This window comes from Coregonus clupeaformis, chromosome 24, assembly GCF_020615455.1.
Source record: "Coregonus clupeaformis isolate EN_2021a chromosome 24, ASM2061545v1, whole genome shotgun sequence".
In the NCBI taxonomy this organism is placed as follows: Eukaryota; Metazoa; Chordata; class Actinopteri; order Salmoniformes; family Salmonidae; genus Coregonus; species Coregonus clupeaformis.
Window position 1 is genome coordinate 37,548,789 of NC_059215.1, and position 27,825 is coordinate 37,576,613.

Sequence of the window (27,825 nt, forward strand, 5' to 3'; positions counted from 1 at the left end):
CCAAATGTGTCTTGCTGTTCAGTTCTACGTGTCAAATTGTTAATAGAAAAAAAAAAAAGAATCATGTATATTTAGAATAAATATCTACGTGTGACGAAAGATGTAAGTTGAACTATACTGCCAGAGAATCCAAAATGAGTGCCATTGCTTAACACCAGACTGCTCAATCTTAGTTATTAATTTTGAATACTGTGCTTAGCTGCAGAGTAGACTTGATTTTGTGCAGGGAAAAATGGAATGAAAGCACTTACAAAAAAACAGAACAATGTAATTTATGCTTGCTTTAATGATTAAAAAAATATTTATTTGCAAGAAAGAGACGAGAACAAATCCCCCTCCATGCAGGGCCAGAGAGGAAAACAAACAATAACAGCCACCATTTTCACACTGAACTGATGACAGGTGTGTCAAGATAAGATGAGGTAAATGTTTTGAGGAAAGAATAACGAAAAAAGGCTCAATTTACAATCAACCGTGCCAAATAAATCACAATATTAATAATTATAACAAAATAATAATTACATAATCATAACGGCATTAGAAAAAATATGCAACAAAAAATACAGACCGATTTTATAATACAAGGCAACACTTCCGAGGGTCATGTACATGTCAAAGCCTAATGTCCCACACCCTTGTTTCTCTCAAGTTCTGAGTGTGTTAGGTTAGTTAACAGTTTATACATGGAGCAGGTATGCTGAAGGTGGCACAGCATATAACACCAAACCACCAAAACTGTGGCAACGTCAGAGAAAGCTCCTATCTGACCACCAGACAGGACACACACAGTTTGGAGGGGCCGATGCAGTCGTCGTGGCAGAAGGCCCCGCAGCCCTGGCACATGATCATGGCCTTGAGGCGGCACGAGCACTTGAGGGCCACCTCCTCAGCGGCGCTGTCTGCGAACGCCTGGATGCTGAGCGTGGCGCTCTGGCTGGCGCTGTGGCGCTGACGCAGCTGCAGGACGCCGTCAGCGATGCTCCTCGAGAAGCCGCTGCCGTCCACCACAGACACGTTGGCCGTGTAGCTGAAGCCGGGCGCCGCCACGCCGCCTCCCCCGCCCTGCTTGGGCAGCTTTCCGTACAGCTGGAAAGGGAGGGAGGAAGGGGAAGATGAAGAGGAGTACTGAGCTTTGCTCTGCGCCTCCTTCTTTGCCATGCGGGCTAAGGAAATCTCCATGTTCAACAGTCCCTCCATAGCCCCACCTCCTCCTACCCCTCCTCCAGTCAGGTAACCGTCCATAGAGTTCACTGCCTCCTTTTTGGTTACCACCACACCTGGCCCACCGCCTACCATGGGGCCAGAGGGGGAGGTTTTGGCAAGAGTTTGGCAAGAGGGCCGGGAGGTGACCTCGCTCTTCACGCTGGGTACGGGCGAGAGCTGCTGTTGGTGCGGGGGGTGGGGTTTGGAAGGGTGCCAGTTGATCTTGACGGTGGGGACCACGTCAGAGAGGCAGAGGTTACCGTGCGGGGGTGAAGGGGCGTCCGGGGTGGCCCGGGGCTGAGGAAAGTTGTTGTGGTGCCTCTCCGGAGACTCTCGGATGATGGCCGACTCCTGGGAGTTGCGTCTGGAGGAAGAGGACGAAGAAGAGAGGGATGTGATGACGGGCACGGCCCCAGGGGGCACAGCACCACCTGGCTGCTGGGAGAGATACTGCTGCATTGCCGTGGCCCGAGAGGAGGCCTCCTCCAGCAGGCAGGCCATGCGGGAGGGCACCGTGCCTGGGGGAGAGGACCCGAAGCTCCGGCCTGCTCCAGGGGAGCCTCCTCGGCCAGCAGGGGACTTCTGCTGGTTCTGAGAGGACAACTCGGGGACCAGTGACTCCACCGTACTGGACTCTGGGGGGCCCCTGAAGCGAGGGCCCGGGTTCCTGGTCTGTTGCTGCCGGCTGAGCTGGGACTGGGGAGCTGACTGGAGCCCCTCTGGCAGGCGGTTGATCTCCAGCTTGCTAGCCGAGTGCGTCTGCGGCAGGACTTTCTCCAGCGGGAGGCTGCCTTGGAGCAGCTGGGTGACCAGAGGGTTGTTGGCCTCCACTGTGGATACGGGCCGGGCCAAACTAGGGAGCCTCTTGGAGCTAGCGATGGGAGAGGGATTCAGCCCCAGCCTACAGTCCTCATCAGCCAAGCACCGGCTGGACGCTTTGTAGTCTTCCATGGGATCTGTTTTGTGCCCCCTCTGGGCTTTGGGGTGTGGCGCAGCGAGAGCCTGTTGGTCTGGGTGGGGAGTGTGTCCAGGCTGCTGCGGCTTTTGGCCCAGCTGCATGAGACTCTGGCTGGGCAGGCCGTTGGGGAAGCAGGGCTGGATAACCGTCTGGCTGTGGCCGTGGTGGTTGGACACATGGGCCTGGATGACCGGCTGCTGGTTCTGCTGTGAAGGGGGACTGCAGATCACAGGCTGGCCATGGGCCTGCTGAGATAGCCTTTGGAGGTGCTGGATGTTGCCATTGCGCTGAGCGGGAAGGTGGTGGCGCCATGTGCTCAGGTGGGGCTCCTCCTCCTGGCTCTCGTTCCCGCAGTCGGAGGCCGTCTCCGTGGAGTCGCTGTGATGCCCTGCGTCGTCCTCTCTGACTGAGGGTGGAAGACAAGGGAGGGAGGCTGTATCGCTTTCCCTCACCGGGGGCTGCGACTGCTGCCTTTCGCCCTGGATGCGGCCCTCTCTAGCCGGGGTGGGGGGGTTCTCCTGTGGTCCCACGTGGTGGGAACCATGCTGGATGACACCCCCTCCTCCCCCCCTGGCCTGCTCGGTGCCAGCCAGGGACCTGATCACGTCCACTCCCTGGGCCCCAAACCTGGGCAGAGAATCTGGGATGGAGGTGGGTGCCAGGGGACCGCTTTGGGTCGCTGTCCTGTCACAGTCAGCCTCCTCACTTCGCCCTTGGAGGTGGCTGGACACAGACTCAGGCTCCAGCAGCGCTGCCTTGTCCGAGAGTCCGTTGGTGGTGCCTTTGACTGGTGGTGGTGTTAGTGTAGCCCCCTCCTCCCCACTCAGCTCCCCCAGCCGCTCCTCCTGGGTGGGTAGGGGTGGAGTGGGGGTCTGCGGGGACTCGGAAGAGGACATGGAGGGGTTGGAGGAGGTAGACAGGGAGGGGGACGAGGAAGCTGTGTGGGGGGTTGGGGTAGAGGAGGGCTCTACATTGGACAGCTGTAGTTGTGTTCCAGGCGGATGAGAGCCCGCAGGCGATCCCTGCTCCTCCACGTCTCCTGCTCCTCCTCCTCCGGGCTCGACGGGTCCTGGGTGCTCTCGAGTTCGTCTTCCACTGCTGCGATCCGGTAGCCCAGAACCAGCCCTGCCCCCGCCAGGCCCTGGCCCGTCCCCAGTGGCTGCAACAGCAGCAGCGGCCTCGCGCTGGGCCCGGGCCTGCTGGGCGCGGGCTTTGATGTCCGCCAGGGTGCGCGCCCCCGTCCCCGTGCGCCGCAAGCCCTCGCCGGGGGGCACAATGCGGGGACAGATCTGGTAGGTTGGCGGCCCTTTGACCCAGGGCGGTTTGATTCTGGAGAGTTGAATCTAGAGGGACACAAACAAGGAGAGCATGTCAAATATGGAATTTACCAAGGCCATATACAGGACATTAGCATGCATTGCTTGGCTAATAATCCCACACCGAAACCCAGAGTCAATCATCACTATTGATTTACCATCTTCAGAGAAAGAAGTTAGTCTTTGTCAAGTTGATTTGAAATGTTTTGTGACAGAAATCACAAAATAATCAAACTTACTTTACAGATTGTGGACTCCAGGTCTTAGGAAATTGGGTGCCTGCCACTGCCCCACTACAGCCACAATAAAGACTTACAATTACAAATGGTGACTTCATACCCGGATAGGTGGGACCTTGGGCTCCTCTGCTGTCGGCTGCGGCTTTTCCGTGTGGACCCCGTCGATTGTGGTACGAAAGGACTGACGATCTTCCATTCGCGGCCTCTTCTCGGGGAAGCTGGAGAAGGCCTGGGTCTCGTCTGGCCTCCTCTTCTGCTCCTTGGCCTGGGTGGAGGTGGCGGCAGTGGGGGTGGGGCTGGCTGCAGGGCTGCTCTCCTGGCTGCTGGTGGCTGTGCCCCCCGTGACCGAGGTGACCACGGAAGCCCCATCGTCCAGCGGATCGGCGGTGGCAGCGGCCGTGGAGGAGGAGGAAGAGGAGGAAGAGTCCAAGCCGGCGGTGAACGCCCCCTGCCTCTCGGAGGTCGAGGAGGGAGAGGAGGAAGGGGAGGAGGACGAGGAGGAGGAAGACGAGGAGGAGGGAGAGGAGGTTGAGGCGACGGCAGGTACAGGCTCTTCAGGGAGCAGGCGGGCGGTGACTTCAGGCTCGTCGGTGGCACTGATGGATGCAGGGCTGGGGCTGGGACTTGGGGTCGGGGTGGGCTCAGGCTCAGGCTCGGGCAGGGTCACAGACAGGAGCGTGGGCACAGGGGAAGGGCAGGGCGTGGGCTCTAGGGAGGCACACTGGGCTGGGGTCTCCAGTCCAGATTCGGCTTGCAGCACCACCTCTCCCTGCACCATGGTGGCCTCTGGGACGGGCGAGGGCACAGAGACAGAGGCAACAGCATCTAGAGGGAGCGTGCCCTCCGGCTGCTCAGGGGTCTGCAGGGCAGGGGAGTTGGTCTTGCAGAGGGTGCGTCGTGCCCTGCGTCTCAAGTCTGCACGCGTTCGCCGTCTCATCCTGCCGTCCCGCCGCCGCCTGCCCACACCGCGGCGCTTGGGTGTTCCTGCAGCCACAGAGGCCACCTCACTCTCCAGGACGCTGGCGGCAGCATCGGCCGCTTCACTCATCGTCAACTTCAGAGACTCTTCCCGGGTCAGGCCAGACCTGCAGCCATAGAACAACGTTAGTACTCAGAGTATATACCATTTATAAAATAAATGTTCACCCAATTGAAATAATGTAAGTAATTTTCTAATGGTCCATGGAATAAGAGGGAGCTTAAAAAATAACGATGTTGTGACTGGGGGTGTTTAGGAGACTTACTTTTGACCGTGGTACTCCTCAAAGAACTTCTCCTTCCATGCCTCCACTTTCTTCTCCTTCTCCATCTCCTGGCGAAATCGCACCTGCATCTCGTGGGTGAACTCCCCTGAGCAGGTCAAACAATATTGGCCAAGATTAACCCACCAATATCTGGCTATTGCGTTTTAAATAATACATGAATTTGTGTATTGACTGATTCAGTTTCCCCTGGTATTTACTAGGAAGCTATGTTGTAGTATCAATGGGTCCTTTCTGGTACTGAATTTCCAAGAGGGTTATTATTGTACACCATGTTATTTCTGGAAAAATACCTGGAAATGTTCCTGGTAAAATAAATTGATAGGCAATTAAATCCTGAAGGGAAGGAGTTCCCTATCTGTGTAGCCAGTCACTAACCCCCTCGATCACATTATATCTGTATAGTATAACTAACTACCGGTAGGTACTAACCCTCAGCGAGCCTTTCCTTCCAGCTCTGGGAGGCGTGAGTGAAGAATTCATTGTTGAGAGCCGAGTTACTGAGGCGAGCCAGACCGTCAGGTCCCACCTAGAGAAGACAGGACAGAACATACTGGGTTACATTCACAGACATGGAGCTGTACAGAGAAATACCAAAAACAATATGGCACAGAAATGATGAGACATTATGGCAGGGTTCTTCAATTCCGGTCCTAGAGGGCCGAAACAATTCTGTTTTTTATTTCTACCTGGTAGTTAATTGCACTCACCTGGTGTCCCAGGTCTGAATTAGACCCTGATTAGAAGGAGAGGATGAAAAACAGAGGTGTTTCGGCCCTCCAGGACCGGAATTGAAGAACCCTGCATTATGGGCTGGACTAAAAGGCACGCGCCAATGGGGAATCTCCATTGAAAAAGCTTTTTATTCCAGGGAAAAGTGTAACCTGGGTCCTGGAAACTGTCCCTAACAGTTATAAATTATAACTATAATGATAAATTATGAGCATGCGCACTCACCTGGCGGTCGACTTCAGGGAGGAGCTGCAGGAGTTGCTGTTGGTACTGGGCTGGGAAGGCAGAGAAAGTGCGCATGTTGATGAGGGCCCTGATGTTTGTGTTGACCAGGATTGAGCCAGGTGTCTCAAAGTCCACCTCCACCCCACCTCGGCTCCTCTTCATGGGCCCTGCAGACAAACACAACCCATAGGCCTGCACGGGTTAGCAAGTGGCTAATGCTATCCAACCCTGGGTTTAAACACATTAATTCAACTAACAGCAAGCACAGCGTGGCCATTCCATTGCCAGCCAAAACAACTCCAGTTAAGAGCCAGCAGCAGCACAGTAGGCGTTTAGTTTAGCAGCCAACACAATCACAACAGCTGTCAGTCAGTGAGCGGTTAAGTAAGTCCTGGCCGTATGGCCAGTGTTGGGATAGCTAGACGACCCTGGCATTCAGTTAACAACCTGCAAAGCACTGCTGTTCTGTTAGCATTAGCGACCAATGCAATCCTGACAATGTTAGAGACCAGCGTAGCATTAGTTAGCTACCAAATCACCCTGTCAGTCTGTGAGACTGAGCCAAAGTCCGCATTTGTAGACGGCTGACCTGCGCAACATCTATATAATAGTTCTACAGATGGTGTACTATATCCAGACTATGATGTTTGGCCTTTTCCTTTATGATATCTAAATTCAAGTCATAAGATATAAAGATGTGTCAAGTTGTTTACAGTTCAGATTCCATCAGGCATAACTCTCTGTCAAAGGTGTCATGAACAGTGATGGGAAGAAAAAAATTAACTGGTTCACAGCTGAACCCGTCCCCCTCCCCGCTGAATTAGACTAAATACATTGGGACAGCCAATGAAGTGAGATATACTTTTGTTGAATTCAACCACAATCCTACAGACTAAGCTTTCACAAATCCAGGGGATTTTAAGGTTGCTAATTGTTTAGGGTTTGATAATTGGGTGGACTGAGGGGGAGAGAGGGGTTTGGCATTTTCGGGGTTACTGAGGGGGGAGGTTGGTTGGGGGTGATTATACCCGGGTCTAACCCCTGTACCTGAGTGGTGGCCACGAATGCTCTTGAAGTGCTGGGGGCGTTTCCAGCTAGCCAGTTCGGGGCGGGCACGGAGTGTGGGGCCTGGACCCCCCCTAGAGCCTTCCCTGCGCCTCCCCGCTGCTCCTGAGGGGGAGAGGTGGGGGGAGGGGGAGCCTGGTGAGACACTCCCGTCACGTGTGTAAGGGGGGACTTAAAAGCGAGCAGGCGGGGAGGGCGGGTCAGGCAGACAATCCAAAAGGGGGGACAGCAGAGCCAATAGCACGGGTGGGATTGGGGGTTGGGAGGGGTGAGCAGCACATAACAAAGCAGGAGGAGTAGTTACCCAGGCCCACAAACACAGAGAGGAGGGTGGGGGGTAGGGTGCAGCAGACATCTGAGAAAGTGCTCACCTCACCCCATCTCATACAGAGCAATTGTGTTTACTGGGCAGCTAAATGTAAGGCAGGAGGGAGGGACTGATATTCCAGGTACACACAGAAAGAAGCAGGGAGGACAGATATTGGAAGAGACTGACAGACACAAGAGGTGAGGATTTTCAGGGGAACCTCGGAATGAGAGAAAGACTCTGGGTGCACACATTTACATTACATTTTAGTCATTTAGCAGACGCTCTTATCCAGAGCGACTTACAGGAGCAATTAGGGTTAAGTGCCTTGCTCAAGGGCACATTGACAGATTTTTCACCTAGTCAGCTCGGGGATTAGAACAAGCGACCTTTCGGTTACTGGCACAACGCTCTTACCCACTAAGCTACCTGCCGCCCACACGAGGAGCACGGTCAAACATGAGGAGCACACTAGGGTTGGGCGATGTCTGGAATGACACATCGTCCTGTCCAAACATCGTTGATATGCGACTGTATCGTCAATTTTTTTGCAATATTAAGGACACATTGCAAGGCCTAGTTATTTTTTCTATCTAGTCTAGGCTGTAGAATGATTTTCAAATTGGTAGGGCTATGTTTCTCTTGTCCATAAAAATACATAGATATCAGTTATATCTTTAAAAAAAACGAATATTATAAACTGGGTGGTTCGAGCCCTGAATGCTGATTGGCTGACAGCCGTGGTATATCAGACCACAGGTATGACAAAACATGTTTGTTTTTTACTGCTCTAATTACGTTGGTAAACAGTTTATAATGGCAATAAGGCACCCCGGGGGTTTGTGATATATGGCCAATATACCACGGCTAAGGGCTGTGTCCAGGCACTCCGTGTTGCGTCGTGGTATATTGGTCATATACCACTCATCCTCGGTTCAATTTTTGACACTTCACGCACTGCAAGTCCCGCCTCTCCCATCTCCTCATTTTTAGGAGCATATACAGTGGGGGAAAAAAGTATTTAGTCAGCCACCAATTGTGGAAGTTCTCCCACTTAAAAAGATGAGAGAGGCCTGTAATTTTCATCATAGATACACGTCAACTATGACAGACAAAATGAGAAAAAAAAATCCAAAAAATCACATTGTAGGATTTTTAATGAATGTATTTGCAAAATATGGTGGAAAATAAGTATTTGGTCAATAACAAAAGTTTCTCAATACTTTGTTATATACCCTTTGTTGGCAATGACACAGGTCAAACGTTATCTGTAAGTCTTCACAAGGTTTTCACACACTGTTGCTGGTATTTTGGCCCATTCCTCCATGCAGATCTCCTCTAGAGCAGTGATGTTTTGGGGCTGTCGCTGGGCAACACGGACTTTCAACTCCCTCCAAATAATTTCTATGTGGTTGAGATCTGGAGACTGGCTAGGCCACTCCAGGACCTTGAAATGCTTCTTACGAAGCCACTCCTTCGTTGCCCGGGCGGTGTGTTTGGGATCATTGTCATGCTGAAAGACCCAGCCACGTTTCATCTTCAATGCCCTTGCTGATGGAAGGAGGTTTTCACTCAAAATCTCACGATACATGGCCCCATTCATTCTTTTCCTTTACACGGATCAGTCGTCCTGGTCCCTTTGCAGAAAAACAGCCCCAAAGCATGATGTTTCCACCCCCATGCTTCACAGTAGGTATGGTGTTCTTTGGATGCAACTCAGCATTCTTTGTCCTCCAAACATGGCGAGTTGAGATTTTACCAAAAAGTTCTATTTTGGTTTCATCTGACATTCTCCCAATCCTCTTCTGGATCATCCAAATGCACTCTAGCAAACTTTAGACGGGCCTGGACATGTACTGGCTTAAGCAGGGGGACACGTCTGACACTGCAGGATTTGAGTCCCTGGCGGCGTAGTGTGTTACTGATGGTAGGCTTTGTTACTTTGGTCCCAGCTCTCTGCAGGTCATTCACTAGGTCCCCCCGTGTGGTTCTGGGATTTTTGCTCACCATTCTTGTGATCATTTTGACCCCATGGGGTGAGATCTTGCGTGGAGCCCCAGATCGAGGGAGATTATTATTATTCCTAATAATTGCTCCCACAGTTGATTTCTTCAAACCAAGCTGCTTACCTATTGCAGATTCAGTCTTCCCAGCCTGGGGAAGGTCTACAATTTTGTTTCTGGTGTCCTTTGACAGCTCTTTGGTCTTGGCCATAGTGGAGTTTGGAGTGTGACTGTTTGAGGTTGTGGACAGTTGTCTTTTATACTGATAACAAGTTCAAACAGGTGCCATTAATACAGGTAATGAGAGGAGGACAGAGGAGCCTCTTAAAGAAGAAGTTACAGGTCTGTGAGAGCCAGAAATCTTGCTTGTTTGTAGGTGACCAAATACTTATTTTCCACCATAATTTGCAAATAAATTCATAAAAAATCCTACAATGTGAATATCTGGATTTTTTTCTCTCAAATTTGTCTGTCATAGTTGACGTGTACCTATGATGAAAATTACAGGCTCTCTCATCTTTTTAAGTGGGAGAACATGCACAATTGGTGGCTGACTAAATACTTTTTTCCCCCACTGTACCCACGTAGGTGATTGAAAGATGAACTGAGGTCCACACTCCAGTCGTGGTGGTAATACACCTTAAAGTCGGTTGCCAATCGACATAGAGTCCACAGAAGAAGACTACTACTACTACTGAAGGAGAAGAGATTAGAAACTAACTAGGTTTCCAATTTTATCTGTGGATTAATTGTTGGAGTAGAGAACATACAATTTTGTGTGACTCAATATGGGTCAAAATTCTACAAAGACCCAGAAAAAAAGGACCATATGCATTTCAGGTAAAATAACAACCCAATGTTTATATCCCAAGACAAATTAGCTAGCAACAGCAAGCTAGCTAAATGATCATGAATGTTTAATGCGTTTCGACCCGTCCCCAAATTAATATAGTTGGTTCAGAGTTCGTTTTGATATTTCAATCTGCGTGTCTGGATCGCGTCTGGTGTGGATGAACAAAATCAACATGCGCGCGATGGCGCACACGTGTACCCGGTCTAGACAGCATGTTAGGCCCCATCGGACATTATGCGCTGCTTTGGTGCTCTCCGCTCTTTCTACAATCTGCATTGTTCTCTTGCAATATGTTAATAGTCTAACTACCACATGTATTTAGGCTATGGCAAATAGGGAATGGGCCATTTTGCAGGTCACCCTGCTGTGTGCTCACTGCGCTGCGCTCTTGTGCACCACCAGACTCCGGAGGTGTAGTCCAATTCAAACCATCTTTTGTGACATCAAGCTCGACGATGGTTGTCAAACATAATTGATAGACGATCCAATCGTAAAATCACCCAACACTAGAGCACACAGGTCATCTTTTGGTGGGATGTCAACACGGCAACTGCAGGAACACTAGCCATTCCTACACTCTTCCCATAGATTGTGCTAATGAGAAAACAGTTTGAAGGCCATTCACAGACGGGTGTTTGCGTTACCCAAAGTTTACTGAGGAACTTGAAGAGCTCAGAGGTTACTGTCTAATAATGCTGCTGCAACAGTAAATAGGCAATACATACATTAAAAGACTGGCAAAAGGAACAGAGGCCAATGCTGGGTGAGAAATGGTCCAAGACCACCGTAGGAATATGACTCAAAGGTGTCAGTGTGTAATGCTACCACAATTTGCTGCCCAGGAAGAGTGTGTGTGGGCACAGAGAGATGGGGTTAGGGTAGCAGAGAGCAGTGCTAACCTGATGGAACGTGTTCACCATTGACCTTGAGTGGAGTGAGGACCACGCGCGGCATCATCACAGCCTTCTTCCTCTGTCTGCCCGACTGCAGCGAAGGAGAGAAGGGGACATGGTGAGAGGTAATAGAACGCCAAGACTGATGTTATCACTAAGTCAGAGATTAAGGGGATCTTCAATACGCAATTATTTATTATGCATCTAGTACTCACATCCAAAACCTCTTCAGACTCAATCTATGCACAATCCCCATTGACCAACATTACACATACAGACAGCCCAGGTTGGGGGAGGTAAAGCATACCTGTCTGGATCGGCTTAGTCGGGTCTGTGCCTGGGCTTCGGAGCGCACCTGTCCAGAGACTCCAGACCTACTCAGCCTGGTCTGGGGCTCTGTGGAGCAGGACGCACTGGACGAGCTCTCATCTACTGATGCTGTGGGGGGTAGAGAAGGGTGTGGTCAGATATCAAATTGTTTTGCTCTTTACTGGGTTCCAACTGGCTTAGTTGATGACAAATGGTCCATGGACCACATACACTGACTATAAGGCTTTTCACACTGCACGTTTCGGTTTCCGTTATCACAATTGGTGATGGTGTGTTTATCATCTAGAATTGTTCAGCCATGCACTCACATAAACAGGAGCTCCCATACAAATGCAAACAATAAATGTTTTTTTTTGTTTTACCTAGGCCAGGGTTGGCAGTGTAATGTGTGCCTGTAACCATGGCAACAAACACATCCTTAGGAACAAAACCTGTCTGATTTCCAGTTGTTGTTTAAAAGCACTCTCGTGGGCTTTATCACGATACATATTCCGGTGTTGTTTTCGAAAGCACCTTTGAACAGGGCAGTCACAGTGATTTAATAGTATTTTATTTTTGTGCTTAATAAAGACCAGGGATGTAGTGGTGAAAACAAATGGTGGATAAACTGTAAACGGTGGTTGAGAAAATGGGCGGTGAGTCGCGTTGCACGGTGTACCGAAACTTGAAAAATGGTCCGGTACTGGAATGTGTTACTTTTGGTTCTTCTATCAAATGTGTCTCATGTCATACACTGACAGAGGATTAAGTCGGTCCAGTAATTTGTCTGAACAAGACGAGTAACGAACAGCAAATCAGATAACCTCATAGTAGAATAGTTGACCTATTTACCTAGTCAGCTTGTTGTTGTGTGTGCCATGCGAGAAATAAATATTACTCCCGAAACATTCTGATAAGCAGTCAATGATGCACAACATTTCTTAATGCAATCATGGGGAAAACGCATTTGAAAGAACTTGTGATGGCCTTTGTAAAAAAACAAAAGGGAATCCCAGCTTTGGATCGCTACTACAACTCCTAAAAATGAGCGCAAACTGCACAGTTTTAAAACGGAGTACATCAGCATGGTTAGGCGCGTTAGCCCAATGGGGTATACATATATGCAATCCCGTGCTTCAGCCTATTTATTTTGCCATTATGCTGCATCAACTGGGCTACAGATGATAATGCTTATTGCATTATGTATAGGCTATGGTAAAAGTAAGCCCTAAGAAATCTGGTATTGTGACAACACTAGCGGTAAGTAATGTAAACGCTAATTTACAGTAGATGTAAACACCAAATAAAAAATGAATTTATGTACATTTACCCTCCACTACATTATATCTGATAAAAGCATGTGGTGATCATGACCATACACACCGTCATTCTCTCCGCTGGCCGCAACCGTTTCCATGGAGTCACAGCTCTCTTGCTCCACCCCTTCCGTTGGCCCTGCTGTTGCAGTGGTAGCGGTAGCCGGTGTGGTGGTGTCAGCTGTCTCCGCCTCTGTCGAACTCTTGGTCCATTGCAGAGCGTTCTTCTGCAGAGGGACAGTCAGAAAAGAGACTGCTATCAGAAACGTGTGTGCGTGTGTATTCCAGGTAGGGGTTTGTATGAGGTTTATAAGGGGTAGGGATAAGAGGTATGTGGTTGAATGGGTGAGTGGAGTGCGCTGGTTTCATACCTTTAAAGTGAACAGACTCATCCTGCCAGGCAGCTTGAAGAAGATGCTGTTCTTCACTCGGTCCCCCCTCACCTGGGAGTGCAGCATGGTCACCAGACAGGCCAGAGGGGCCGTGCCACTGATGGACAGAGAAGAGCGGAGGAGATGAGTGTGAGAAGCAGCACAAGTGTGAGAGAAAGACAAAAAATGTGAACTTGCAAGGTAATACTATGGTATGCAAAGAGAGCCAAAAAAACAATGGAAATATTGTCCCTTTGTTATTGTGCCATCTCACCTTCTGTTTTTGTGGAACACATTGTGTATCAGGCCAGGTAGAGATCATGGGGAAATGGTGAAAAATTAGAAAGTGAGTTAGAAACATTTCTTCTCATGGACATATTTTACATAAAATGAGCAATAGTATTCTTGTATATACGTTACATATTACTGTAGAGATCGGCGTTAATTAAATGTGTGGGTGTGTGTGGGTGGTTGTTTACCTCATTTCCTTGAGTCCCTTGGTCTGGATAACATGCAGGATCTGCTTGGGCGTCATGGGGGCATCAGAGAAGTTCTCTAGAACCTGGAAGAACATTACAATAAGTAATGAACACACACAGAAAATCTGAGTGTTAGGCCTAATCATAGATCTCTGAAAAAATATTAATCAGTAGGGTTTTCAGCGGTTAGCTTCGCCCACGGTTGGCTGCGTGTGAACTAGGGCTGACCCCATTTATTCGACTGGTGGATTGTTTAGTCGACCGGGATTTATTTAGTCGAGCAGTAGCAAAAATAAAATAAACAATAATACTGGTGTACAAGACACCTGTCTGATTTGCACCTGTCTGAGTGGACTGATCCACTGTGGAGGTTGTAGGGATGGCACAGACCATCACTCTAAGACATGCTACTGAAATTGTATATGGTTATAGAACTTAAGAACAATGGTGCAACACTAATGAACATAATATTTTTTAACAAATGCGCTTTCTCCCGCGTTGGATAGCGGTCGCCTTTTCCTAGACCATGTTGCTATGTGCATAATAGCAAAGTTAAACAGCATATTGGAGTTGAGAACAATGCGGTGGAGGCAGCAGCGGAGTTAGGAGATGAGAAAACAGCCCTTGCCTTAATTGTCTAAGAAGTGAGGAGAGCGGAAACCCCAACTTAATTAGGTCTATAATTAATAGCCTAACTTAAATATGCCTGGCTTTATAAATCATCCATATATATCTACAGAAATAAGACAGATCCTGCTTCTGTTGCCTGTTTGAGTGTTTGTTTAATAGCCTACTGATTCTATGAGCACCAAGCCTCACGCAACCACAACAAGTCGGATAAACAATATCACAACTTCGGCTGTTTTTAATCTTTGCCATGCTGTAATAAAGGCATTACACTTTTTTTCCCCTCGTTAGAACAGCCTCTCTGGTATCATTTATAATTTATTTAGTGTTTACACAGTTCCAAATTGTCCGATTTTTATTTATTTATAATAATAACCCTCATTTTTCTTGATCTCCTTATTGGTATTATTACTATTATTGTTATGATCATCATTATAATAATAAGTCACGTCATTATCATTAGTAGGCTTAGTATAGCAGCCTTGAATAACCACCATTGAGCTGTAGGCCTCAGAGCACATCCTGTTTAGTCTTAATACCGTAACTTACTTAGGCCTATATTTCAATACTTATAATATAGGCTACAGTACTGTAGCAATCAATCATAAATTAGACTGATTTTAGTCTTTGCTGTAATAAAGGATTTACAAAAAAATAAAAATATATAAGAGACTCTGGTACGCTTATCATTTATTTTGTGTTGTTTACATAGTTCCAAACGATCAGAAAAATTATATTGTAATCTAACAGCACCTGTTTGGCACACATAATATGCACGCAGCGCTTGCTCCTTACCTTATTTTTCTTGATCTCCAGTATTTTCCACAACTAGTCAAATGTATTCTACACACCAGACTTCCCCTTTACCTCCTGAGCAACCAGTAAACATTCCCCCGTTTCGAGTTTATTTGTCACGTCCTCTGCATCCATTTTGCTGTCACGTGTTACGGTGTTCGGCGTTTGTTATAACCTATTTATTATTGTGGTTATGATATGCTATAGGTCAGGCCCTATTGGTCACGTACATGTGATGCATACATGTGTCACTTGAAGAGATATGGAGAAAGGTTTGAGGGAATAGGGAATGTTTTTCCTAAACAAATGAGGGATTTCAGTAACAGAACTTTTCAGTCAGAAATGGCTGTAATTATGTTGCATCTTCAGCAACACGGACAGCGTGATAAACACTGTTGATGTTCTGTGGTGGTCACTGCAGCAGGAACGAGAGAGAGACAACGGGTGCTAGTCACATAGTCACTGGCTTTTTTCTTTTTTACAGTGCAGCAAGTCTGAGCCCGATCCAGCACAATCAAATCAATTGCGGTCGGACTCCCTCTGGTCATTTGTGTGTCTTAATTATTTCATCAAACAGTGTGCCTAAAGCATCAGACAAGGTCCATGCTAGTTGATTTGACTAAGACACATAGGATGTGTCTACATATGGAAAAATGTTGACCAATTAATTGGTCGAAAAACAGACGACTCTCGGTCTACCTATATTTTTTTTGGGGGGGCGACAGCCCTAGTGAACTACATCTCTGACACTGTGTTTTAACATTCAGGGTTAACGTCAATAATCATCGCTTGCGAAATCGTTTTCGAAACATATGCTGATATTCCCCATATCTGTCATATCAGCAAGAATGAATTTTTCAAATAAAAAAAATACACTTACTGTAGCAGTTTTGCACAGATCCATACGCTGTGTGTGCCTCCAGTTGACAAACTACACTTCCTCTCCATTTACGCTAACACACAGGTGTTCGGAGCACACTAGATAGCTAATTAGCACAGGTGGCCGCCTACATCTTCTGTAAACAAGCGCAGTAACATGGAGATATGGCTGTGTGGAAACACTAACCCTATAAAAAGGTGTAGTAATTTTACCTTTATCAAATTATTTCTCACTGATGAAAGACACATTCCTTTTGTTTCCAAAACCGTAACGCAAGCGATGTGTTTTAATGTTCAGAATGAGCATCGAGGCTCTAAACAAAACTCCCCCGGCCAGAAGATAGTATCTTCAATAGGCGCTAAATGTAGTTAGCCTCTATGAATGGGTTAGCTTACTCCTAACTATGAATCTGTACCATACATCCAGTCAGTGAATACAGCAGCTTCAGAAATATTGGGTGCAAAAGATCAACAAAATGCGAACTCCATACCTCATGAATGGAAGACTCAGAAAGGCAGTGGCTAAAACTTTAAAAAGCATTTATTAAAATGCTTAAAACAGCTGAGTTAACCACTCAAGCTTTGCCAGCAGAATGTGGAGATTGAAGCCATATGCTAAGACAGAGAAATAGTAAACAACACAAAATGAACCCACAACTAGGCCCATCACTCTAGGTGAACCAATTAATATCTATCAGGCGATGTAGCTTAATAGCCTAGTAACATTGGTGGTTTTAAAAGCCATCTCAACTCACTTAAAAATACAGTGAATTATTGATTAATTGCAATGCTGAAGATGAAAAGACCAGAGATGGATAGGTGCTTGGGGTTGTGAGATCGATCCAGCGCCTCTCCGTGTGTCGTCATGACAGGATGCATGAGAAGGAACAATACATAATACAGACTTGGTAGTAGAGCGCTGCTTCAAATGAACCCAAGGACATGCATGCAGGAAATGGAACAGAGAGGAAGGGTATTTTGGTCAGGGAGAGACAAGCAGACAAAGCCTCCAAGCGCTCCACCAACCACACGCACACTAAAGATGCAGATCCCAATAGAGAAACCGTATGCCCCATGATTAGGTGAGCCGTTGGTGAATAACAGAATGCTACGACATGTGGCAATCAATGTAACATTTCTGTTGTCCTTGTCCCTGTCCCAGCAGAAAAATAAAAAATGGAAAACAGTCCCCGAGGAACTCAAGGGGCCAGATGGTCAATAAGTTAGACCTATCAGGGTTCTCTGCAATCTGTGGAGAAATAAAAGAACCTGCCACTGGCACAAGTTCACGCCTGCCCATCCTCAGCTATCTGAATGTGTGAGCGTGCAAGGTATTTGTGTGTTTCAAGCCTGTGTATGTCTTGTGACACTAATTGGTCGGTCATTTCTGTATGCCTCTGCAAATGAGAAAAGTCCTCAGTTTGAACATGCTTCTTTTACCCACAAACCTAGCATGGCATAGCACACGCTTCGGAACACACTGGACTCCTGTAGTAGTCTCAGCCTATAAATCTTGTTTATGCTCCCAAAAGCTAGCCTAGCCTACACATTCTCGCCACAAGGATCGGCAGTGACATATGGGCCTTAGCTTATAAATACATGCATTCTCCACACAGTCAAAACCCCAAATGGCACAGAGCTTTGTAGCACTGCCATGGCGTGCATGGATGCTGATAGGCAGAGAACAGTAAAGTACTAATTGGTCTGGCATTTCTGTATGCCTCAGCAAATGTGGACTACAGGAAAAAAAAAGAGGACTGAGAACGCCCCCATTCTCATCGACAGGGCTGTAGTGGAACAGGTTGAGAGCTTCAAGTTCCTTGGGTGTCCACATCACCAACAAATTATCATGGTCCAAACACACCAAGACAGCCGTGAAGAGGGCACGACAAAGCCTATTCCCCCTCAGGAGACTGAAAAGATTTGGCATGGATCCTCAAAAGGTTCTACAGCCGCACCATCGAGAGCATCCTGACTGGTTGCATCACCGCCTGAAATGGCAACTGCTCGGCCTCTGACCGCAAGGCACTACAGAGGGTAGTGCGTATGGCCCAGTACATCACTGGGGCCAAGCTTCCTGCCATCCAGGACCTCTATACCAGGCGGTGTCAAAGGAAGGCCCTAAAAATGGTCAAAGACTCCAGCCACCCTAGTCATAGACTGTTCTCTCTGCTACCGCACAGCAAGCGGTACCGAAGCGCCAAGTCTAGGTCCAAGAGGCTTCTAAACAGCTTCTACCCCCAAGCCATAAGACTCCTGAACATCTAATCAAATGGCTACCCAGACTATTTGCATTGCCCCCCCCCCTTTTACACTGCTGCTACTCTCTGTTTATTATCTATGCATAGTCACTTTAATAACTCTACCTACATGTACATATTACCTCAATTACCTCGACTAACCGGTGCCCCCGCACATTGACTCTGTACCAGTACCCCCCTGTATATAGCCTCTCTACTGTTATTTTGTTTTACTGCTGCTCTTTAATTATTTGCTATTTTTATTTTTTACTTATCACCCTTTTTCTTGTCTTAAAACTGCATGGTTGGTTAAGGGCTTGTGAGTAATCATTTCACTGTAAGGTCTACACCTGTTGTATTCGGCGCATGTGGCAAATAACATTTGATTTGATAGGGTCTGGCAACGAAACAGAGCCATATCCTAAAATGCGGCCCTGTGCATCTAAGTAACTTTCACACCCATATTAGGAAGGAGAAATTAGCCAAAGTTGAGCTATAATGCATCTGCAGTATGCATGTACAATATAAAACATGGTAGGATTTATAGCCATGTGAACTGAATAGAATGCGTAATTGTAGCCCCGTGTAGCTCAGTTGGTAGAGCATGGCGCTTGCAACGCCAGGGTTGTGGGTTTGTTTCCCACGGGGGGACAGTATGAAAAATGTATGCACTCACTAACTAAGTCGCTCTGGATAAGAACGTCTGCTAAATGACTTTAATGTAATGTAAAATGTCATTAACTACATCCAGTTCAAGATCCCCAAGAAGCACCAATGATACTGCTATGCAACGCAGCCTCGTCTGGCATTCGCAGAAGAGTAGACTGCCTCCCATTGAAATGGATGGACTTTTGCTAGATGCAGACTGTTTATAGCAGTAAATGTGCACCGTGTTAGGGCTCTGCATAACTAATGTAGGTGCCTGATCATCCTGCTCAGCATAAAGACAGTTCTGATTGGCATGACATAAACAGCCTCATGACATTCCCAATCCTGTATCCCTTTTCTAACACACACACACACACACAATCCAAATACTTTCTGATGCAATATGAATGATTTTGTAGGAGACCTGGATATTTAGACCCCTCTACAAAGCATAGAGAATAGTGTGTATTGTAGCAGATGAATCCATGGCCGAGAAATAAATGACATTTTGAATTTTAAATGGTTAAGTAAGGGTTAAGGTTTGGTAAGGGTAGGGATGTCCCAACGGTCCAGGAATGCACTAACCATAGAAGAACACTGGGTCTGTGGTGCATTTCCAAACAGAATTTACCCCTGTGTTTTACCCAAAAGGCTCAGACTTTTCTGTTTCCATCTACGGGCTGGCACCTGTGTCTCATTGGGCCAATGCTCCGGTGGATCTGCTCTCACTTGAGGCCAAAGCCAGGCCACTGGTACTTGTCAGCTTGTATTTACATAACAATGGCTGACTGAACTTTAACACATTCTCACAACTGTTTTGATTATGCAGAGGTTCCTGCTCTTCACATAACCTCACTGGCAGCCCTAGTTATGGAAATAATTTCCCTAGTATTACATAAGGGTGTATACACTAGTGTAACACTGGTGTTACAGTCAAAAAGCAGCATTGAGGACTTGCAGTACACAAGAACACAGACATGATTTGTATACCATTGTGGTAGCCTACAAGCTACTTTTTTAGCTGGCTTATTTATCAACATGGCTACATAAAAACATTTGCATGCATGCACCAGCTTAGCTATCCAAAACTATGATGATGGATACATAAAGACGGCTTTATCAATCTTTATATGGTTGTAGCTAGCTGCCACCTAGATAGCTAACATTAGCTAAACTGGGGGTGGTAACGTTAACGTTATGCCCCCCTGACCCTTGTTGACTCTAGCCACAGAAGGGCCTGGCTAAATGTGTTAAAATACGAACATATAGTGTAATTAACGTTAGCTGGGAAACAGTTTGGGTGGATACCTATGAAATATATGTACCTACATGTTCAATGAATGGTGGTTGTCTGGCTAACATTAACTTGCTAATACAGTGAGTTACGCTAACTCGCTAGCTAGCAAACAAAGGGTCAAACGGGAAGGCAGACGTACCCCCTAACGTTAGCCAGCTAGCTATGCGCTTGTCAACAATGAGGGTTAGTTTAGCTACAGCCACACGCGGAATAGTGAATAAAAAAAACGGTATTTCGTTATTAGGGGCTCAATGCATGTATTTATTCCATTGTTAACATGCTGGCGATGTAATGTTGAAGTACTCCCCTCTAGCTAGCGTTAGCGGGCTGCGTGCAGTGCCAACCAGACAGCCCAGGCTCCGAACAATCTTTGTTCGGTTGCCGAGTGTTGTTCGTCTACCCTGTCGCACAGGGGCTGTCAGTACATACTAAATTACAACTAATAATAAGTAGTATATTACCATGCGAGCCGCCTCAGCCCACGTACGTTCCTTCTTTCTCTTCTGTTTGTCCTTCATTTCCTCCCTCTAGTAGCTAGCTATCCTCTCTCGGTTGCGCCTCTCCACCAGCAGTTGCAATAGCTTCGGTGGGTCAGGAAACCCCGAACTAGCAAGCTAACGTTAGCTGAGCGGTTTCTCTATGTTTCGCTAACTCAGCCTTCCCACCACGCAGTTGCACGTTTTCTCGCTCGTCCTCGGTAGCCACGTCCCTCGTTGAGCTAATTCATTTATATAAAATATTGTTGTTCTACCCTAATGCAATGTAACGTGACTGAAGGCTAGTGAGAAGCTAGCTAGTAAACACGTACGGGGGCGCAGTAACGAGCGAGCCCTAGCAGCTACGAGCGCCTCTGGTCTGTTGAAGCTACAACTGCTGCAGGAAACCTCACTTTGGAATGCAAGGCGGAGAGAACACAACAACGAGGTCAAGGGTCAAACACACTGCAGGAACGCAACACAAAACAACTCTCCCCTCCCCCTCTCTATCTAGCTACTCTGCTACAAACCAACGCTAGTGGGAGAGAAATGACGGAGAACAAGCCACTGTGGCTCTACTACTCTACTATCTGCAAAATGAACCACAATGACGTCAACGTGTAACCTGCCAGAGATCTACATGAATAAAAATATACAAATTTAAAAAATCAGATGCCACATGTTTTAAGAAAATAAAATAACAAGAAAAAATAAACTAAATTCCATAATTGTACTCATAGGCTACTCTTTAATTACTCACATACATACCATAAGGGAACATAATGCTGCAGTGTTTACAACAAATGCGTTCTGATACCAAATTCTTAGAAATTATGGTTAGAAATAGTTTCCATTGAGGTTCAAGTTATCTAGTTTGCTGCCCTCAAGTCATCGGCATGGTGGGAGCAGTTCAAATAACTGTCTGTCAGCCTTGTCTGCCTGTGATTTAGCACACACAAAAATTGGGGTGAGAGGCGAATAAAATAATTGAGGTTATTATCAAACACTAACTGATTATAGTCTGTAATAAATATAGTACTAATAATTATGATTGACCATGTCCCAAAATGAAGTCACACAGAGAACATCCACATTAAAACATACATATATTTACCTTAGTAAAATAGGTACAACCTGTAATTTCAACAGCCTGATCCTGACACATTGTTTTGTAAACTGAGGGAAATGTAACCACAAATCTGGACAGACAGTTTGTGAGATTGACATGGTGATATAATTGGAAGCTATCTATACATAATACAAGAAAATTACAAAAACTTGAACAGTAGGCTATACAAACTTACTCCACAACTAATGCAACCTAAATCCATACTGCAAACAGTTCAACAAAGTTCTTCATCGAGGAACTGTTTGCAACATGGATTTAGGTTGTATTACCAGATTACGGTATGACCAGAAAATCAGATGGAAAAGATTAGCTCCCTCCATCATCTTCTCTTCTTGTATAGTATCATGATGTGGGGCACACAGGGCCATATTGTCATATGTGTTAAAGTTTAATATGATGTATAGTATTGCATACTAGGTCAATCAGTGTTGGTGAACCGTATTTAGCAACCCCTGCAAAAGTTTGTCAAAGCGGTGTGTCTGACGTCACACTCCCATAATGCACGCGCTCTGAAACTACAGCGCCGCGCTGGAAAATCCAGGCCCCGAAAATAATAAAATAGTTTTACAAAAGATCTGAGAGAAAAGGAACAACAACCGAATCGCGAAAGTTTTAAAGGTACGTTTACCCAATTTTTAACAGAAAGGTCCCAAATATAAGTCTGCCAGCCTGATAGTAAAAATCGACTCATGCCGAGCAACTTCGTGACATGAACTTGCTGAATTTCTTTTGCAGTTTTCAAATAGTAGTTCAATATGTCTATTTCTGTTAATTACTATCAGTAATAATGAAAAGCATAACTGTTTCGCTGGCGCTCACCAAATGTTCAGAATACAAAAGTGTTAAAAAATGTTTTTTTAATGTTATCATCAAGTCCTTATTTTCACACTACGTGCACCCATTACGTTTTTTTCTATCATTGATCATGAATTACATTAGCTAGTCCCATGTATTTAGTTTTCAGTTTACTCTATATTCTAATTGACTAACGTAACGTGAATTAAATAGTCTTTGTGTTTCATAAATGTGTTTTTTAAACATCATATACAGGTTGAGCAGCTCGAGTTGCTGATGAATATGTTCGTTGTATTTAGACGTTTGATTAGTTTCCAAGTGAAACTAACACCTTGTTTTACTTTGTGTTGAGATCAGAGGCGCTTTTGTAGTTATAATTTTCAAGTATAGAAAACCTTGGCTCATATCATGCCACCCAATTTCCACAAGAGGGCACTATGGCCTGAATATTGATCTGTTGCACTTCCACAATTATAACCATAGCTGTACTAAATCCTGAACTTCAACTTATTGTTAGTTTTCCTTTTTTCACTTTTGTAATTGCAAAAACCGCTCAACTCCATTACTTTACAATTTCAAAGTAATTACTGAAGTTCTATGTAATTACAGTGTTACTACCAATGACGTATGTCTATGGTTATTACACAGGTATAGGGGCAACTTAATGTGAAGTGCATTGCTTTGGGTGGGTCCTATACATGGGGTGTGTCAGGCAGGCATCAGTGTGACTGTGGGTAATTTCATCACACAACAACTGTAGGCTGATCTGTGCTTATTTGTGTTTCTTTATAGGGCTGTGATCATGCAGAACTGCCACTCAAATTCAACCGCTTCTCTGGCTGGATGAGACCGGGAGAAGAACCACACAACTTACCCAAGAATTACCCTCCGGAGAGACACACACACATTCACACGCACATACAACTCACACAAGCTCAGGTACGCTCATACACATCCAGTCCGAGCTTTAACGGCTGAGTGTGTGACTCCTCTCCTTTCATCGCCCAGGCCCTATTGGGTTGCTATGGCAGCTGCTGCTGCAGAACCCCCCCATCTGATAGAAGCTTGCACTGGAAAGGGAGACAGGCGGACAGACCCTCGCCTGGAGAGAATACGAAACACTCCACTAGCAGCATTCAGCAGCACTCAACACCCCACTCTCCATTAAGGGTGCAGCCAAGGTTATCAAGTTTGAAGGTCCTCTCTTAAAATACCCCATGAGTGTTGTGTCCATCTGCTCAGGCTTATGGCCCTTCGCTCTCTGCAGAAGACCCAGCGCCTTTCCGTCTGCTAGAGGATGTTCCAACAGAAGGAGCACCTGAAGAGCCACCTGCAGGCCCACGACGCCAACAGGCAGGTGTTCCACTGCCAGGAGTGTGGCAAACAGTACAGCACTCAGCTGGGCTACCGGCGCCACCTTCTGGCCACCCACACCCCTGCCTCCCTCTCTGGTGAGCTCCATTGCCAGGAGGGGGAGCCCACCCTGCTGGAGCAGCTAGGAAGCCACAACGACAGGCCTCAGCCACTGGGGGGTGCCACCGGCGCCATCAGGGAGAGGAAATATTCGTGCGAGCGCTGCGACCGACGCTTCTACACCCGCAAGGATGTGCGGCGCCACGCTGTGGTGCACACGGGCCGCCGCGACTTCCTGTGCCCGCGCTGTGCCCAGCGCTTTGGCCGCAGGGACCATCTGACGCGCCACCTGAAGAAGAGCCACGTCCAGGAGGCCACACCCACCACCCCCACAGCCACACCTGCCCCCACCACACCTGGCCCCGTAAAGGAGGAGCAGAGTCCGGTGTCATGTGACATGGGGTCCTCCTCAAAGGAGCCCATAGAGACCTTCCCCATGGACATGTACAGCAGCTATCCCCTGCAGACCATGTCCAATCCAGGCATGGGCCACCACCAACACTCCCTCATGCAGAGTTCCCTGTCCACGGCCATGGGGGTGGGTCGTCACATGCCGGGCCCCACTCCCCATCCCCACCACCACCTCCCCCAGCCCCAGCACCAACAGCAGCCTTATGGCCACATGCCCAGGTACCAGCATGGATCTACCTCATACCCCCGCCCTGACATGGAGAGCTTTCTCATGGACCTGCAGAGTGGGCTGCCCCCACACCTGACCGCAGCCTCCTCCTCTACCTCCTCCTCCCCTCAGAGGGAGGTGCTCTCGGAAGGCCAGGGTGGGCCTGGGGCTGGGGACCCCCACATTCTGTCCAGGAGCCCCGCTCTCTCCTCGGCCGAGCTGTCATGCGCTGGTAACATGGACCTGGGTCCTCTTCTGGGCTTCCTGCCGTTCGGCCTGCCTCCCTACAGTGCTCATATGAGTATGGGAGGTCTTGTGATGGGCTACCCCTCTACCTCCACCTCCACTGTGCCGCCCTCCTCCTCCAGTCCCCTGCCTTCTCACACCCCAGGAGGCCTCACCTTCCTGCAGCCTCCACAACCACACGCACCCCAGGGTCCCGGAGCCCACAACCACAACAACAACCAGCTACCTCAGGGGTTCAGCAACCCTGGAATGAGCACTTCCACCTCCCTACCTCGCTACTACCAGGCCTTTCAACAGTGAGCAGCCTGATACCATGTGACCCATGTGACCTAACACCAGGCCAAAGGACACTTCAAATAATCATGAATAAAGCCTCCGATACATTATGAGTGTTTAGAACAGGGATGGGCAAGTGACATTTTGTTGTCCCCCTCTTGACAGCGGAGAGGAAAGAAATGAAGTTTTAGAGTTAATTTCCTGCAATTCTAGACATTTTACCATGGGGCAGAGAGAGATATGTGCAGTTTTTAATATATCTGAGTGAGATTGACTAATAAAATCAATGGGGGCCCCCCGGTCGGTAATTCGGCCATGATTACTACAGGTTTAGATAGCTGGCTAGACTAACTTACCAAGAGTGGGGGGGAATTGATCCGCGGGCCTACAAAAGGGGTGCGACCCGCAGGCCGCCAGTTGCCCATCCCTGGTCTAGAATGACCTGAATACACAAGTGATACATACACTATATATACAAAAGTATGTGGACACCCTTCAAATTAGTGTATTCAGCTATTTCCGCCACACCCGTTGCAGACAGGTGTATAAAATCGAGCACACAGCCATGCAATCTCCATAGACAAACATTGGCAGTAGAATGGCCTTACTGAAGATCTCATTGACTTTCAACGTGGCACCGTCATAGGATGCCACCTTTCTAACAAGTCAGTTCGTCAAATTTCTGCCCTGCCTGCTAGAGCTGCCCCGGTCAACTGTAAGTGCTGACTAATAGTCTTGTGGCTGAACGTGAAAAAAATCGCCTGTCCTTGGTTGCAACACTCACTACCAAGGTCCAAACTACCTCTGGAAGCAAAGTCAGCACAAGAACCGTTCGTCGGGAGCTTCATGAAATGGGTTTCCATGGCCGAGCAGCCGCACACAAGCCGAAGATCACCATGCTCAATGCCAAGTGTCGGCTGGAGTGGTGTAAAGCTCGCCACCATTGGACTCTGGAGCAGTGGAAACGCGTTCTCTGGAGTAAGGAATCGCGCTTCACCATCTGGCAGTCCGACGGACAAATCTGGGTTTGGCGGATGCCAAGAGAACACTACCTGCCCCAATGCATAGTGCCAACTGTAAAGTTTGGTAGAGGAGGAATAATGGTCTGTGGCTGTTTTTTATGGTCCGGGCTAGGCCACTTAGTTCCAGTGAAGGGAAATCTTAACGCTACAGCATACGATGACATTCTAGATGATTCTGTGCTTCCAACTTTGTGGCAACAGTTTGGGAAGGCCCTTTCCTGTTTCAGCAAGACAATGCCCCCGTGCACAACGCGAGGTCCATACAGAAATGGTTTGTCGAGATCAGTGTGGAAGAACTTGACTGGTCTGCAGAGAGCCCTGACCTCAACCCCATCGAGCACCTTTGGGATTAATTGGAACGCTGACTGCGAGCTAGGCCTAATCGCCCAACATCAGTGCTCGACCTCACTAATGCTCTTGTGGCTGAATGGAAGAAAGTCCCCGCAGCAATGTTCCAACATCTAGTGGAAAACCTTCCCAGAAGAGTAGAATAGGCTGTAATAGCAGCAAAGGGAGGACCAACTCCATATTAATGCTCATGATTTTGGAATGAGATGTTCGATGTGCAGGTGTCCACATACTTTTGGTAATGTGGTGTAAATGCTTTCAATCGCATCAGGCCTATACAATGTGAACATATGTGCTACATGACACCTGCCACTCACCTTTTTTCTTTTCAATAATGTGAGTCACTTTTATGACAATGGTCATGCTAGATATTTAACAGCAGTTTGCATAACAGTGTACTTATGTGTCATCATGTAATGCTTATTTATACAAAAACTAGAGACGTTTAATTTTTAAGTTCCTTTAAAGAAGTTTCCTCTTCCCAGTACCCCATTCCACTTATTTGGTCTGTTCCAGACAGTATTAGCACACCGGATTCAAGTAATTAAGAGCTTGATTATTATTATAAACTGGGTGGTTTGAGCCCTAAATGCTGCTTGGCTGAAAGCCATGGTATATCAGACCGTATTCCATTGGTATGACATTTATTTGACTGTTCTAATTACGTTGGTAACCAGTTTATAATAGCAATAAGGCACTTCAGGGGTTTATGGTATATGGCCAATATACCACGGCTAATGGTTGTATCCAGGCACTCCGTGTTGGGTCGCGCCTAAGATCAGCATTTAACTGTGGTTTATTGGCCATATTCCACACCTCCCCGGGCCTTATTGCTTAAGTTGACCATTTGAATCAGCTGTGCTTGTTCTGGTATAGACCAAATAAGTGGATTGGCAGGGGGTACTCGAGGAGAGGTTTGGCAAACACTTCTTTAGAGTGTTCCTGAAATGGGTTTCATATTACTGCATATCATTGACTGTATCCTGTATTCAGTGAAATGTTTGCACCGATGTCTTAAAAAATGCTACTGTTGTGCCTCTTGGATGTCTACTCTCGACTGTGTTAAAGCACTTATGACATTATGAAAGGAGAGAATTGATGTCTTATGAAATGTTTTGTTCCTTTTACCTCAACAACATGCTCTCCTAGATGAACGGATAAACAGAATTATGTCCTGTGGGGTTAGGGTAGGCCTATATCTTTCCCAGTTACTTTGGCTCTGAGTTGTGCCATTAGATCTCAAGTGAAAATGTAGATTTAATGAATCTAGTTGCCTTTTTGTTTAGATACAACAGACAGTGACATTGATTGACCCATAAACTTTCTACCTCTATCTTATCCTATTATAGTATGTCATTTTTTTCTGCCATATTCTGTCACCGGTAAGTGTAATCTAAAAATGTAAGAAGAAATGTAACACGCAGTACGGAAAATGTTGGATAACATCTCCTTGAACATTGTCTCTTTTACCAGTACTCATGTAT

General features: G+C 46.9%; 2 protein-coding genes across 3 annotated transcripts; one reads left to right on the top strand and one right to left on the bottom strand.

The window, feature by feature from the left end:
* Nucleotides 1-268: 268 nt before the first annotated feature.
* On the bottom strand, nucleotides 269-21,066 carry LOC121538202 (polycomb group protein ASXL1-like). 2 transcript variants are annotated; one of them, XM_041846012.2, is made up of 13 exons: nucleotides 20,479-21,066; nucleotides 13,532-13,614; nucleotides 13,327-13,329; nucleotides 13,053-13,170; nucleotides 12,749-12,908; nucleotides 11,364-11,494; nucleotides 11,063-11,147; nucleotides 6,983-7,105; nucleotides 5,936-6,102; nucleotides 5,411-5,507; nucleotides 4,961-5,066; nucleotides 3,817-4,801; nucleotides 269-3,504 (listed from the first exon to the last, which is right to left on the bottom strand). In XM_041846012.2, exons 1-13 carry the CDS (start codon nucleotides 20,533-20,535, stop codon nucleotides 760-762), a joined length of 4,860 nt encoding a protein of 1,619 aa, XP_041701946.2. In that variant the 5' UTR covers nucleotides 20,536-21,066; the 3' UTR covers nucleotides 269-759. The 2 variants fall into 2 exon arrangements, with proteins under 2 accessions (XP_041701946.2, XP_045063115.1); XM_045207180.1 differs by lacking the exon at nucleotides 6,983-7,105.
* A 1,055-nt stretch (nucleotides 21,067-22,121) lies between these two features.
* On the top strand, nucleotides 22,122-25,324 carry LOC121537459 (zinc finger protein PLAGL2-like). Its single transcript, XM_045206880.1, has 2 exons — nucleotides 22,122-22,240; nucleotides 23,210-25,324. Exon 2 carries the CDS (start codon nucleotides 23,715-23,717, stop codon nucleotides 24,993-24,995), a length of 1,281 nt encoding a protein of 426 aa, XP_045062815.1. The 5' UTR covers nucleotides 22,122-22,240; nucleotides 23,210-23,714; the 3' UTR covers nucleotides 24,996-25,324.
* Nucleotides 25,325-27,825: the final 2,501 nt, after the last annotated feature.

Bases quoted from the DNA above. Each gene is read 5' to 3' on its own strand.
- LOC121538202 (XM_041846012.2), bottom strand. From the start codon at position 20,535: ATGAAGGACAAACAGAAGAGAAAGAAGGAACGTACGTGGGCTGAGGCG. The intron at 11,148-11,363 runs GTATGCTTTACC...CCTTCGCTGCAG, and splicing joins GACTAAGCCGATCCAGACAG to TCGGGCAGACAGAGGAAGAA. The intron at 7,106-11,062 runs GTTAGCACTGCT...TCTCCCCCTCAG, and splicing joins TGGTGAACACGTTCCATCAG to GAGCAGCGGGGAGGCGCAGG.
- LOC121537459 (XM_045206880.1), top strand. From the start codon at position 23,715: ATGTTCCAACAGAAGGAGCACCTGAAGAGCCACCTGCAGGCCCACGAC.